The 16,381-nt window shown below is 45.7% G+C and overlaps 1 protein-coding gene across 5 annotated transcripts in view; it reads right to left on the bottom strand.

The window, feature by feature from the left end:
• The window catches only part of nedd4l (NEDD4 like E3 ubiquitin protein ligase), a 112,654-nt gene that overhangs the window by 65,318 nt on the left and 30,955 nt on the right, over window positions 1-16,381 (bottom strand). For 3 of the 5 annotated variants that reach the window (XM_042326486.1, XM_042326485.1, XM_042326484.1), the window contains exon 5: window positions 15,660-15,713. In XM_042326486.1, coding sequence (XP_042182420.1) covers window positions 15,660-15,713 — 54 coding nt within the window. Of the gene's footprint in view, window positions 1-8,567; window positions 10,328-15,659; window positions 15,714-16,381 lie in introns of those variants that run through there. The other 2 variants (XM_042326480.1, XM_042326483.1) reach the window with 2 other exon arrangements.

The raw sequence follows: 16,381 nt of genomic DNA on the forward strand, positions 1-16,381 counted from the left end.
ATCAAATCTAGAGACCACATATTCCAATTGGCTATACTAAAACTCTAACATCATCCTCAGCCCTGGCATATTCTCCAATATTTGGAACCAAGGACTGATAACCCCAATCCACAAAAGTGGAGACCAATTTGACCCCAAAAACTACCGTGGGATATGCGTCAACAGCAAACTTGGGAAAATCCTCTGCATTAACATTAACAGCAGACTTGTACATTTCCTCAGTGAAAACAATGTACTGAGCAAACATCAAATTGGCTTTTTACAAAATTACCGTGCGACAGACCATGTATTCACCCTGCACAACCTAATTAACAAACAAACCAAAACAAAGGCAAAGTCTTCTCATGCTTTGTTGATTTCAAAAAGGTTTGATACTCAATTTGGCAAGAGGGTCTGCTATACAAATGTTTGGAAAGTTGGGGGAAAAACATACAACATGTACACAAAAAACAAGTGCGTGCGGTTAAAATTGGCAAAAAAACACATTTATTTCCACCGGGCTGGGGGATGAGACAGGGATGCAGCTTAAGCCCCACCCTCTTCAACATGTATGTCAAGAAATTGGTGAGGCCACTAGAACAGTCTGCAGAACCTGGCCCTACGAGAATATGAAGTCAAACGTCTTCAGTTTGCGGATGATCTGGTGCTTCTATCCCCAAACCGGGAGGGACTACAAAAGCACCTAGATCTTCTGCACAGATTTTGACAGACCTGGGCCCTGACAGTAAATCTCAGTAAGACAAAAATAATGATGTTGCTTAAAAGGTCCAGTTGCCAGGAACACAAATACAAATTCCAGCTCGACACCGTTGCCCTAGAGTACACAAAAAACTATACATACCTCGGCCTAAACATCAGCGCCACAGGTAACTTCAACAAACTCAGCAAAAAAAGAAGCGACCCTTTTTCAGGACCCTGTCTTTCAAAGAAAATTTGTAAAAATCAAAATAACTTTACAGATCTTCATTGTAAAGGGTTTAAACACTGTTTCCCATGCTTGTTCAATGAACCGTGAACAATTAATGAACACGCACCTGTGGAACGGTCGTTAAGACACTAACAGTTTACAGACGGTATGGAATTAAGGTCACAGTTATGAAAACTTAAGACAGTAAAGAGGCCTTTCTACTGACTCAAAAACGCCCAGGGTCCCTGCTCATCTGCGTGAACGTGCCTTAGGCATGCTGCAAGGAGGCATGAGGACTGCAGATGTGGTGAGGGCAATAAATTGCAATGTCTGTACTGTGAGACGCCTAAAACAGTGCTACAGGGAGACAGGACGGACAGCTGATCGTCCTCGCAGTGGCAGACCACGTGTAACAACACCTGCACAGGATCGGTACATTCGAACATCACACCTGCGGGACAGGTACAGGATGGCAACAACAACTGCCCAAGTTACACCAGGAACGCACAATCCCTCCATCAGTGCTCAGACTGTCCGCAATAGGCTGAGAGAGGCTGGACTGAGGGCTTGTAGGCCTGTTGTAAGGCAGGTCCTCACCAGACATCACCGGCAACAACGTGGCCGATGGGCACAAACCCACCGTCGCTAGACCAGACCGGACTGGCAAAAAGTGCTCTTCACAGACGAGTCACGGTTTTGTCTCACCAGGGATGATGGTCAGATTCGCGTTTATCGTCCAAGGAATGAGTGTTACACCGACGCCTGTACTCTGGAGCGGGATCGATTTGGAGGGTCCGTCATGGTCTGGGGCGGTGTTTCACAGCATCATCGGACTGAGCTTGCTGTCATTTCAGGCATTCTCAACGCTTTGTGTTACAGGGAAGACATCCTTCTCCCTCATGTGGTACCCTTCATGCAAGCTCCTTCTGACATGATCCTCCAGCATGACACCAACAGACATACTGCTTGTTCTGTGCATGATTTCCTGCAAGACAGGAATGTCAGTGTTCTGCCATGGCCAGCGAAGAACCCAGATCTCAATCCCATTGAGCATATCTGGGACCAATTGGTTCGGAGGATGAGGGCTAGGGCCATTCCCCTCCAGAAATTGCAGGTTCCTTGGTGGAAGAGTGGGGTACCATCTCACAGCAAGAACTGGCAAATCTGGTGCAGTTCATGAGGAGGAGATGCACTGCAGTACTTAATGCAGCTGGTGGCCACACCAGATACTGACTGTTACTTTTAACCCCCCCTTTGTTCAGGAACACATTATTCCAGTTCTGTTAGTCCCATGTCTGTGGAACTTGTTCAATTTAGGTCTCAGTTGTTGAATCTTATTTCCATACAAATATTTACACATGTTAAGTTTGCTGAAAATAAAAGCAGTTGACAGTGAGAGGACATTTAATTTTTGTTTAGTTGAGTTTAGTTGTGAACGATCTGAGAGACAAGACAAGGGCTTTCTACGCCATCAAAAGGAACATGAAATTTGACATACCAATTAGGATCTGGCTAAAAATACTTGAATCAGTTATACAACCCACTGCCCTTTATGGTTGTGAGGTCTGGGGTCCGTTGACCAACCAAGAATTCAAAAAAAATGGGACAAACACCAACTTAAGAGACTCTATGCAAAATCCTGCAGAAATATCCTCATTGTACTGCATAAACCACCAAATTTAGCATGCAGAGCGGAGTTAGGCCGATACCCACTAATTATCAAAATCCAGAAAAGAGCCGTCACATTCTACAACCAACTAAAAATGAAGCAATTCCCAAACATTCCATAACAAAGCCATCACCTACAGAGAAATTAACCTGGAGAAGAGTCCCCTAAGCAAGCTGATCCTGGGGCTCTGTTCAAACACACCCCACAAAGCCCCAGCAACACAATGAGTTCCAACCAAATCATGAGAAAACAAAAAGAGAATTACTTGAAACATGAGAGAATTTACAAAAAAACCAGAACAAACTAGAATGCTTTTTCGCCATAAACAGAGAGTACACAGTGACAGAATACCTGACCAATGTGACTGACCCAAAATAAAGGGAAATATTTGACTATGTACAGACTCAGTGAGCATAGCCTTGCTATTGAGAAAGGCCACCGTAGGCAGACCTGGCTCTCAAGAGAAGACAGTCTATGTGCACACTGCCCACAAAATGTGGTGGGAACTGAGCTGTACTTACTAACTTTCTGCCAAGTGTTTGAGCATAGACACATTTTTTCAGTCAGATTACACAGACCCACAAAGAATTTGTAAACAAATCAAATTTCGATAAATTCCCATGTCTATTGTGTGAAATACCACAGTCTGCAATCACAGCAGCAAGATTTGTGACCCGTTGCCACAAGGGCAACCAGTGAAGAACAAACATCATTGTAAATACAACCTACAGTTGAAGTCGGACGTTTACATACACCGTGGCCAAATACATTTAAACTCTGTTTTTCACAACTCCTGACATTTAATCCTAGTAAATATTCCCTGTCTTAGGTCAGTTAGGATCACCACTTTATTTTAAGAATGTGAAATGACAGAATAATAGTAGAGAGAATTATTTATTTCAGTTTTTCTTTCATCACATTCCCAGTGGGTCAGAAGTTTACATACACTCAATTAGTATTTGGTAGCATTGCCTTTAAATTGTTTAACTTGGGTCAAACGTTTGGGTAGTCTTCCACAATAAATAATTTTCCCGTGATGTCAACCAGAGGCACTGAGTGTGAAGGTAGGCCTTGAAATACATCCACAGGTACACCTCCAATTGACACAAATTATGTCAATTAGCCTATCAGAAGCTTCTAAAGCCATGACATCATTTTCTGGAATTTTCCAAGTTGTTTAAAGGCACAGGCAACTTAGTGTATGTAAACTTCTGACCCACTGGAATTGTGATACAGTAAATTATAGATTATTTAATTTGTCTAAACAATTGTTTGAAAAATTACTTTTCATGCACAAAGTAGATGTTCAAACCGACTTGCCTAAACTACAGTTTGTTAACAAGTAATGTGTGGAGTGGTTGAAAAACAAGTTTTAATGACTCCAACCTAAGTGTATGTAAACTTCCGACTTCAACTGTATATTGATGTTAATTTATATTCCCTTTTGTACTTTAAATATTTGCACATTATTACAACACTGTATATATACACATAATGACATTTGAAATGTCTTTATTCGTTTGGAACTTTTGTGAGTGTAATGTTTACTGTAAAAAAAATAAAAAAAATAATCAATTTTATTATCTATTTCACTTGCTTCCCATGCCAATAAAGCCCCTTATATTGAAATTGAAGAGAGAGAGAGAGACAACAGACTGGAAGGAGAGAATGAGGGTTAGGGTCAGTAGACAATCAGGGATCAAACAGGAGGCTGTTTTTTCAGCTGAGCGACAGGAGAAAAAAAAGGCCTGTACAATAAGGCCTAACCTATTCACTGGAAAAGCCCGAGTGGGGTTAGGTTGAGTTACAATGCCATGCAACCCCCACAAGGTGCCTGAAAAAGCTCCAACAACAATTCCCTCCCCAGCCCCCGGCACAGCACATGCATATTGACAAAAATAACGTTGGAGACCCCCAAGCTAATATAGCCTCGTGACAGCCAGCCAGCCAGTTGGTCAACACTCTTTGTGAATGGCAACTGCACTAGCTGTGAACTGGTCTGGGTTAAGGCTGTGGCGAGGGCATAGGCCTAACTATAGAAATGTAATTACTTCCTGGCATGGGTACACTAAATATGGCCGCCAGCCCACCCATCCCAAAACATTGACTTGAATGGGGATGCCCTTTCCGTTCTTGTTATTCTATTTCTATAGGCAAAGCTGTCTGTCTCCAGCCTGGCACACGCACTGTGCTTTTCTATATCCAGGGGCCCTAGCCTATTAGGCAGGCAACCACAGGGCACCTGGGGAAGGGGGTTTCCCCTCCTATGGGTATCAAGGTAATCCCATACATCCGAACGCTAAGTGTCCTATACGTGAGAGCAGGGTCAACTTTATTCTGTAGGGGGAATGTTAAGTGGCTAAAATTGTGCTATATTTGTTTGTTTGTTTCCATATTTGGTCAAAAGAAATCTAAAGATTCTGAAGAGATGTGGTATAGGGAGGAGTGTTGAAACAGTTGGTGGGCGACATTCCTCTGACTTCAGTGGCCGCTAAAGTCAGCAGAGACCAGTCATACAGACACTAGAAAATCACACTGAAATGATAAGCCCAGTCAAAACAAGAGGTCCTTCCTTAGTATGCCATTGTACCAACTTAGCGTGTACCCTCAACTGAAATTCAACTCACGCACCGACACGAGTGAACATTCAAACTAAAGGTTCATACAAAACATGGGCCTATGACCTGTTCAGTCGTGCCATTCAATGTCAATATCATTAGCCAGTCTTAAAAGTGACCATGCTTGTCCAATAGTAATATTAAAAAACATGTCCAAATAGCTGAGTGAGGACATATAACCTCCCAGCCAGTAGCAGTATCCTGGTTGGTTGTGGGAACAGTCTGATACAACTAAAGAGGGGTGGCAGTCTCTAGTAATAGTTCTGGATGATTCTGGTCCTATCCTGACACAGTGGCCATTAGATAGTCTAAATACCAAGCTACAAACTACAGAGAACAACAACAAAAACAGTTTTGAGAGGCCTATGTTTTCGACGAGCGAGAAACAGTTTATATGCTGTTAGGTCTGCATCTCAAATCAAATTTTATTGGTTAGGAAATGGAGAGCCATTTAGTAGTGTACTCTTCTGCTATAGTAAGTAGATACAGTTGATTATTTACAGCTTTATGAAAGACTCAAAGCTATAACGAAATGTTGATATTGATAGCTTGTTAAACTTCTTTAATAGTCATTTGGAGTCATAATGATATCAGATCTGAATCACCCAGAAAGGGCAACTGTTCTCAGGGATCCACACTGACCCATAGGAAGCGCCACACCGACCCATACCAACCTAGGCCATAGGAGACGCCACACCGACCCATACCAACCCAGGCCATAGGAGACGCCACACCGACCCATACCAACCCAGGCCATAGGAGACGCCACACCGACCCATACCATAGGAGAGGCCACACCAACCCATACCGACCCAGGCCATAGGAGACGCCACACCGACCCATACCAACCTAGACCATAGGAGACGCCACACCGACCCATACCAACCTAGACCATAGGAGACGCCACACCGACCCATACCAACCTAGACCATAGGAGACGCCACACCGACCCATACCATAGGAGACGCCACACCAACCCATACCAACCCAGGCCATAGGAGACGCCACACCGACCCATACCAACCTAGACCATAGGAGACGCCACACCGACCCATACCAACCTAGACCATAGGAGACGCCACACCGACCCATACCATAGGAGACGCCACACCAACCCATACCAACCCAGGCCATAGGAGACGCCACACCGACCCATACCAACCTAGACCATAGGAGACGCCACACCGACCCATACCAACCTAGACCATAGGAGACGCCACACCGACCCATACCACAGGAGACGCCACACCAACCCATACCAACCCAGGCCATAGGAGACGCCACACCGACCCATACCAACCTAGGCCATAGGAGACGCCACACCTACCCAGGTCATAGGAGACGCCACACCGACCCATACCAACCCAGGCCATAGGAGACGCCACACCGACCCATACCAACCCAGGTCATAGGAGACGCCACACCGACCCATACCAACCCAGGTCATAGGAGACGCCACACCGACCCATACCAACCCAGGTCATAGGAGACGCCACACCGACCCATACCAACCCAGGTCATAGGAGACGCCACACCGACCCATACCAACCTAGGCCATAGGAGACGCCACACCAACCCATACCATAGGAGAGGCACACCGACCCATACCAACCCAGGCCATAGGAGACGCCACACCGACCCATACCAACCCAGGCCATAGGAGATGCCACACCGACCCAGGCCAACCCAGGCCATAGGAGACGCCACACCGACCAAGGCCATAGGAGACTCCACACCGACCCAGGTCAACCCAGGCCATAGGTGACGCCACACCAACCCAGGCCATAGGAGACTCCACACCAACCCAGGCCATAGGAGACATGCCTCTTTCAAGCAGATCTAAAGATAGCACAAGCACAGCCAGATCTTAAAGAGGCTGTGGGGGTGTTTGTTCCTATTTATTACCTCACCCTCTGCAGGGTTAGAAGACAACCAGCTGCATCGAGTTTTCTGGAGAAATGGAGAGCCTGTGACGATACTTCCCCTTTTGGACGTTAACAAAACGACCCTCCATCTGAACTCCTCCTCCACATTTACTGAACTGGTTGAACAGTGCAGAAGAGAACCTCTGAAAAGTTTTTTCAATTTTCTTGTCAGGACCAGAGAGAAAGAAATGCCCGTCAGGGGTTTCTTTTACAACTGCTACGTTAGGTTACTATTACCTCAACGTAAAGACAATGAAGTGAGTGGGCTGGGCAACAATTGTGTGCGTGTGTTGAGCACTAGTTTCCAAAGCCCGTCTCCCATTTGTTTTCCTCGGGTTTTCCTAGTGAATGAGACTCCATCTAAGTGTGTAAAAGTTCACATGCCTGTGGTTGTGAAATGAAATAAAAGCCGGTGCAGTGCAGACCAGCAGCAGCTCCTGGCCAGGCTGCCTTGGGGCTACTTGACATTCTCACTTCCCAGAATGTGACCACCCCCTTCCCGCCCAGCCACAAGGCAGGCATATGCATTTTTATTTTATTTATTATTTTACAACGCAATACTTGGAGTCAAAGTATCAATATAATATTGTCCAAAATAATATACCAATATGTAACTGAATTGACCCCCCCCCCCACTGACCGTAAGGCATCACTGGGGTCAAGCTTCCTGACATCCAGGACCTATATACTAGGCGGTGTCAGAGGAAGGCCCAGAAAATTGTCAAAGACTCCAGTCACCCAAGTCATGGACTGTTCTCTCTGCTACCACACGGAGAGGGATACCAGAGCGCCAAGTCTAGGTCCAAAAGGCTCCTTAACAGCTTACACCCCCAAGCCATGAGACTGATGAACAACTAATCAAAAATGGCCACCCAGACTATTACATTGACCCCCCTTCGTTTTTACACTGGTGGTACTTGCTGTTTATTATCTATGCATTGTCACTTTACAAATTACCTCAACTAACCTGTAGCCCCACACACTGACTTGGTACTGGTACTCCCTGTATATAACCTCATTACTGTTTTGTCATTTTCTTGTTATTAAAAAAATATATAATAATAATCCAAATCAAAATAATTGATTTAGTAAATATTTTCTTAAGTCTATTTCTTGAACTGCATTGTTGGAAGTAAGCATTTCACAGTAAGCGCATGTGACAAATAACATTTGATTTGATTTACTGTCTGGTGAGCAATAACAAATATATTTCTATAAATAAACTGTTTTTCATGTGTCTAGAACATTCACGGACTCTCAGATGCCTTTGAAATCATCTGAATTATTGATTACTCTCAAAACTCAAATACAGGCTACTTCCCAAATTGCAGACACCGATACGTTGCAATTACCTTCAACATAAAACTTTTTGTAATACTTCAAAGCTTGTGTGTAAACTTTAAAAATACAGTACCATAATGATATTTATACTTCCAATAAATCATTACCTGACCATTTCCCAGGCTTATATCCTGTACGGTAGGGGGATCACCATTCTGACTGAAAGAAATCTTGAAGTGAGGCTGCTGCTTGCGGGGTTCTCTCCTGATGTTGAAAGTACAGCCATCTTCAATATCCATACTTTGACCGTCCATCTCTGAAGGGTTTCCTTCAATGCCCTGAGGATCCCCAACATCACCGAATGTCTGGTGGTTCCCACGGGGCAGCCGCTGATGCGAAGAGCTTCTCTCCAGCCGGATCTTGGGGTAACGTACCACACGCCCTCCCTTGGAGCCAGTGAAACCCAGATCGTTGGGCTCACTAGTGGCCACAAGGTTCATATTGTTGGCCTGTCTGGCTTGGTCCTGCTGTCCAAGCTGGAACACAAGCCGCCTTTGAGTGGTGCCAGGTTGGCCCGGGTCAGAGTTCTGCTGCTGGACGGACCAGCGGCAGGGCCCAGCTCCTTGATTGCCAGAGCCATAGCCGATCCTGAACTGCTGGACTTCAGATCCATCTGAGGAGTTCCTTGAGATGTGGAAGCCTCCGATGCTGATTCCCGGTGAGCCTCCATTTCCGTTAGACATAGCTGAGCTGACCTGACCGCTTGAGTTTGAGCCATCTTGGGGTGTGACGCAGAAAACCCTTCGCTTGGGTTGAGCTGGCTCTGTGGGCTGTCGATTCCCATTATGAGGCATGGCAGAACTGTAGCTCCCTGAAGCCTCTCGGCTGTAGTGAGGTGGTGGTGAACTGACCGTAGATGAAGCCTCTCGGCTGTAGTGAGGTGGTGGTGAACTGACCGTAGATGAAGCCTCTCGGCAGTAGTGAGGTGGTGGTGGTAGAGCGTAGTGGTAGTTCCTGTCTGGTTCTGTGTAGGCCGGAGCAGGTCCCGGGGTGTAGCTGGGTGGCGGACATGGCGGTGGCTCTTCAACTCCAACAGGCCCAGGACCGGAGGACCGTTGGAGAGAGATCTGCATAGAGGAACTCTTTGTGGGCCGTGGCTCGGCAGAAGTCAGCTGGGGTATAAACATGGAGGAGCTTCGTTTGAGTGAGGAGTCTCCAGGACCTCCATGACCAGCCAGGGGGCTCTCAGACACAGGACGAGGCCCAAAGTAGATCCCTCTTTCAGGCCGTTGCCAAGGCACAGAGAAGGCACTCATAGGCAGATCTCTCTCAGGACACCAGGAGAAGGTAGTTGATTCTGGGCTGCTCCAGCGCTGAGGCCGGTGAGGCTGCTGCATGTGGAATGTCATGGCGACATCGTTGCCGTCCTGGGTCTGGGCCTGAGACGGCCCTTCCAGCTCCTCCATTTCTGGAGCTGTGTTGCTGCGGCCAGAGCCAAAGTACAGACGCAGCCGGTGAGACATGTTCACCTCTTGCTCTGTCTCAGTGTCTGATCCAGGCGCCCACTTCTCAACTGGCTGATCCCCTTTCTCCCCTCCCTCCCTCTATCTTTTTTCTCTCGCTCCCTCCCACAGTGAACAGCAGAGCTGGAGGAAAGAGGAGCAGCGAGTCAGCACAATAACAAGAGAGGCAGTGCCAGGGAAACTCCAAGCTACAAACTCCAGGCAAAAAGGGGGATGAGAGAGACAGAGAGGAAAAGAAAGCGAGAGGTAGAAACAAGACGGAAACAAACAACAACAACAAAAAAGAGATGAAATCTGCCAAACTGTTAGCACTGGACAGTCTAGCAATAGCGACAGACAGCAGAAATAGCCCAAGTGACAAGCAGCATTCCAGGCATGATTGGATAAGGGCACCCGGCACTCCTGCCTCTGAGGTGAGGGTAGGGTGGCCGTGGTCATGTGACTGCTCTCCACCCTCCGTTTGTGTGAGTGTGTCACCGCCCCCAGCCTAAACAGAGCCAGGGGGGGAAACAGCACCAGACCTGGGTTCAAACAGTATTTATTTCAGACAAGCAGGCTCAATCAAGTTACCCTCGAAGTATGTGAAAGAGAACAAATAACAACTTGAAACCAGGTCTGAATAGCACCCTGTCTCTCAGCTGGTCCTTATCCGTCAGTGGGCCAGGGCCCAGTGGGAGGGGGACACAGAGCTGAGTCAGGCAGCACAGACTTGACAGGGCCATAAATCTATTGTAGTAGTGTTCATCCCAGATCCCACACACTGGGCTCGGGACGACAGGGGCCGAGAAGACAATTACTCAACGCCATCTTACTCGACCCCAGTCCTCCCCTTTCAGAACAAACACACTTAACTTGCCTAGTTAAATAAAGGTCAAATAAATAATAAACATTTTTAGTCTCTAAACTCGTCATCCTTGGCTCTAACACCAGTCCAACTAGAACTCCTTCTCTGAGGTGGCCACCTACCCACCACATCAGGTAGTGTCAGCTAACACACAAAGATACTGAAATACTCTGAAGTTACTCAACCCCCAAAATTCCCACCCCACGACCTCCAGATTTACTTAATTTCTGTGTCACTGAAGATATTAAGCAGCTGTGTTCCTTCTTGGTTCACAGTGAAAAAAACAGAGCCAAGATGTTAAAGGATGCCTCTGATTCTGCAACTGAAAGAGTTAGCCTGCCTGACAATACATTTACTCAGGGTTAGCCTGCCTGACAATACACGTACTCAGGGTTAGCCTGCCTGGCAATACACGTACTCAGGGTTAGCCTGCCTGGCAATACACGTACTCGGGGTTAGCCTGCCTGGCAATACACGTACTCGGGGTTAGCCTGCCTGGCAATACACGTACTCAGGGTTAGCCTGCCTGGCAATAAACGTACTCAGGGTTAGCCTGCCTGGCAATAAACGTACTCAGGGTTAGCCTGCCTGGCAATACACGTACTCAGGGTTAGCCTGCCTGGCAATACACGTACTCAGGGCTAGCCTGCCTGACAATACACGTACTCAGGGTTAGCCTGCCTGACAATACACGTACTCAGGGTTAGCCTGCCTGACAATACACGTACTCAGGGTTAGCCTGCCTGACAATACACGTACTCAGGGTTAGCCTGCCTGACAATGCATGTACACAGTGGTAGCCTGCATGACAATACACGTACTCAGGGTTAGCCTGCCTGGCAATACACGTACTCGGGGTTAGCCTGCCTGACAATGCATGTACACAGTGGTAACCTGCATGCTGACAGTAGTTGTGAAACTGCTCTCTGTGCGTTTATCTTTGGAGACGGACGTTTAAAAGACTCATATTACAACAACAACAGATCTAAATACATATGAAACTGATTGAGATCAAATGGTTGGTGAAATCTACAGAATTATCATTTCACAATTGACAGTGAGAAATGTGAAGGGAGTGTGACTACAACAATATAAAATTAGAGGTAAATAAACACAGAACGTGACTCAGATCTTTAGCTCTGTGGGGAAAGGGATCCAGAGGGGCGGGACAGGGAGGCTACGGATCCACAGCCTCGGTCACTACTGATAATAAGCAGCTGTCTTCTGTCACGGTCCACAGTGGAAAACAAGCCAAGCTTTTAAATGACGCTCCTGCCTCTGGTGCTGAAAGGCCCAGTGTACAACAGGACTGCAAATGAGGGCAAATGCTGGTTATAAAACCTCTCTCTGTGTGTGTTGTTGATTGGAAAATGTCAGATATGATGACACTGGGTTTGACAATGATTCAACAGTAATGCTTTACGCCATGCAGCCTGCCCATTCTTAGCTCCAAGGGGGCCACCAGTCAGGCTCTCCATGGGCCCTTGGTGTGTTTGGAAACAATCCCCCTCTCTCAGCATCCCCTGCTCACAATCTGGGACATTTTTATTTGTCTCCCCCCTTCCCTTTCTGACGCACCATTAGATATCAGGCTGCTATCATTTTGTGTGTGTGGTGTGGTGTGTGGTGTGGTGTGTGGTGTGTGTGTGAGGTGTGTTGTGTGTGGTGTGGTGTGTGATGTGTGTGTGGCGTGTGTGATGTGTGGCGTGTGGTGTGTGTGTGTTGTATGTGTGTCAGACACACAGGGGAGGGAGACTACGTGGCTCAGCTGCTGCTGTCATAGCCAGACAGCCACCAGAACAAAGCAGCCACTATGGTTACTGTACATATGCCTCTCAAACCATATCACAAGCTTTGTTCATTCTCGCTCTGGCTGCATGGAACCAGAAGTTCCCCTAATCCACAACCTGGCAGCTTCCGGATGACCACACAATTTGTATGACCATCAGCTGCATGTGAAAGACAAGACAAAAGAACCACAATCTATGTTCCTTTGTGTCAGAGCAACGAGACTCTCTAGGGGGAACATTTAGAGTGGCCATACTCCCTCCTCAGACTTATGAGGGAAGAGACTGGCTGGAGGCTGCCATTACACTCTCCCTGTCACTGCAACAGAGAGACTGTCCCAAGACAAGACGGAGAGCAAAGTCAGCACTACAAGCAACCGTCCTTCTCTTTGTGTTGCGAGAAGACTGAACACAGGCAGACAGACAGGCAGGCATACATTTCCCCATGACAGCCATCAAGAGGTACAAAACATTCCCAGGGAGATGCAGAAAAACTGGATCAGGCCTTAATTTAACTGCCTTTTAATATTAGTAATCTATGGCAGGTAACATTAGAGGAAGATTTCAATATCATCGTCAAGGAGACAGAGGACACTGTAGTCTACAGGCCTCAAGAATGCAAGACATTTTAGATGGAAAAGAAATCACATTCCCAGCATTTCTTATGTGAAAAGAAATTAAGACTACAAAATGATTACATAATAATTTAGGAGTAACTGCATAGGCAATAAATAGTCTCTTTATAACCAAGTCAGTCCTGGCTGCCAAGTGAGAACAGATAACTATTGTGTCCTGGAGGGGAAAGCCCCATCAAACACACAACACTGGGGCCATAGAGTCTGAAGTTCAGCACTGAAAAGAGCAGTCCTCCATTTAACATATTGGACGTCTCAGAGCAACACATTCTAGGCCCGTATTCATGCTGATCTAGGATCAGGTCCCCTTTGTTTGTGTAATTGTATTCATGATCTTCTAAAAAGGCTACACTGAGGCAGAAAAGGATGTTTATATGACAGGGAATATATACAAAACATTGTAGAGAGCCTATCCAACTGACACATTTCTCGAAAAAAATATAAACTATTGGATCCAAGACTGATGTTGGCACAAGATGGAAGGAAAGTTGGAGCATAATTAACGAAATTACAGGATCGGTACCCCCCCCCCGTGGGACGGTTGAGCTAACGTAGGCTAATGCGATTAGCATGAGGTTGTAAGTAACAAGAACATTTCCCAGGACATAGACATATCTGATATTGGCAGAAAGCTTAAACTCTTGTTAATCTAACTGCACTGTCCAATTTACAGTAGCTATTACAGTGAAATAATACCATACCATTGTTTGAGGAAAGTGTACAATTATGAACTTCAAAAAGGTATCAATAAACCAATTAGGCGCATTTGGGCAACATTTTGAACAGAAATTGAATGGTTCATTGGATCAGTCTAAAACGTTGTGCGCACACTGCTCCCATCTAGTGGCCAAAATCGAAATGGCACTTAACCTGGAATAATACATTGTGACCTTTCTCTTGCATTTCAAAAGATGGAACAAAAAACAAAAGCAGGTTTTTATCTTTGTATTATCTTTTACCAGATCTAATGTGTTAAATTCTCCTTCATTAATTTAACATTTATAGTGTTTAATTTCAAATGGTATCAAGAATATGCTTCAGGTCCTGATCTACAGATTTGGGTATGTCATTTCAGGATTATTATAACTTTTTTTTTTTAAAGGGTCCGTTAAGAGGTTTAACAAAAATGTAAGCTTATTCCAGTATAAACTAATGAATATAATTTATTATACAAGAAATAAAATGGACTAATTCTACAGCACAACGGCAGTAATGTCTTAAGTGTAAAACTAATAATGACTCGATAATCCATGCTTTCTGGGAATGCTATGAAGTCCAGAGGGTGTGGGCGGAGCTAGAAAGTTGGCTGTCAAAAGTATTACAATGTAAAAGCATTTTTAATCTGTCTGCATATTTCAACACAGGGTGACTGAGAAAAAAACTACTGAATTTAAGGACAAGTGACAAAGGTGCGACCAGACACTAGGGATGGAGGTGCGACCAGACACTAGGGATGGAGGTGCGACCAGACACTAGGGATGGAGGTGCGACCAGACACGACCAGGCACTAGGGATGGAGGTGCGACCAGGCACTAGGGATGGAGGTGCGACCAGGCACTAGGGATGGAGGTGCGACCAGGCACTAGGGATGGAGGTGCGACCAGGCACTAGGGATGGAGGTGCGACCAGGCACTAGGGATGGAGGTGCGACCAGGCACTAGGGATGGAGGTGCGACCAGGCACTAGGGATGGAGGTGCGACCAGGCACTAGGGATGGAGGTGCGAACAGACACTAGGGATTTAGGTGTGACCAGACACTAGGGATTTAGGTGTGACCAGACACTAGGGATGGAGGTGTGAGCATGCGGGTCAGTGCAGATGAGATGTAGTCATTGTTTGTGTGTGTCTAACTTGTTATTCATATGTATATGTACAAGTTTAAGTTTGTATATGTACAAAAATAAATACAAAAAACAAAAAGGCTAAACAGATCATAGTAGATCAAAACTCTTACTCTGAGATGCCTTATAAATAAGAGCCCTGATCATGTGTTCTCCAAGAACTCAAACAGGAACAATGTGCCAATTATAGAAATAGAATTTCTATGGTCCCTAAGAACAGGTGTTTTCTCCTAAACACACAGAAAATAGGCTACTTATTATGTCATTTGAAGTGGGATTGCAGACAACATTGGACAACAAGAGAATCAGAAATTACCTTCTGTTGACAGAGAGAAAGAGAGCATTGAATACAACAAATTGATTAGATGTTGTTAGTGATAGTTAGAGGATTTGCATGGCAACACACTATCATCATATTGTTATTAAGAACAATGTACTACTGTCATACAACAAATGTGTGTAGTAAATACCACAGAACATCTGAAAATAAGAATTTCTGTTACGTAGAAAGAGGATATTATTTGGATCAAAAGTACATTTCAAATTGTAAGATCATTTTCAATGAAATCATTGAACTCTTGAAATATAATTATCATTCAGAATATAATTTCACAAAAATTGAATCTTACCAATCTGTTTTCATCAAACACCTCAAAGAGTAGTCTGTGGTTCAGAGGACAAACCTGTGATGACAGAAGGGACACTTTTAGTGAAGCCCTGTAATAAATGTACACAGTCTAGAAAATAGCTGCTTGCTTCATACACAAAAAATATTGCATAAAAGCTTTACACACACACACACACACACACACACACACACACACAATGAATCAGCATATCCTTCAGGTAGAAAAGACAGGATATGGGGTCGTTAAAAAAGGACAATACATAGAGAAAGCTTTGTCTACACTTGACACTTAAATGCAACTTCCGCTATCAGGGGCCTCCCGAGTGGTGCAGCGATCTAAGGCAATGCATCACAGTGCTGGCTGACTGCGTCACTACAGATCCGGGTTCGATCCCGGGCTGTGTTGCAGCCAGCCGCGACCAGGACACCCATGAGGCGGCACACAATCGGCCCAGCGTCGTCCGGGTTAAGGGAGGGTTTGGTCGGCCGGATTGTCCTTGTTCCACCGCGCTCTAGCGACACCGATGGCAGGCCGGGAGCAATGCACGCTGACACGATCGCCAAGTGTACAGTGTTTCCTCCGACACATTGGTGCGGCTGGCTTCCGGGTTAAGCGAGCATTGTGCTAAGAAGCAGAGCCGCTTGGCAGGGGTCGTGTTTTGGAGGAAGCATGGATCTCGACCTTCGCCTCTCCCGAGTCCGTACAGGAGTTGCAGTGATGGG

The sequence above is a fragment of the Oncorhynchus tshawytscha genome, linkage group LG09, assembly GCF_018296145.1.
Source record: "Oncorhynchus tshawytscha isolate Ot180627B linkage group LG09, Otsh_v2.0, whole genome shotgun sequence".
Classification (NCBI taxonomy): domain Eukaryota; kingdom Metazoa; phylum Chordata; class Actinopteri; order Salmoniformes; family Salmonidae; genus Oncorhynchus; species Oncorhynchus tshawytscha.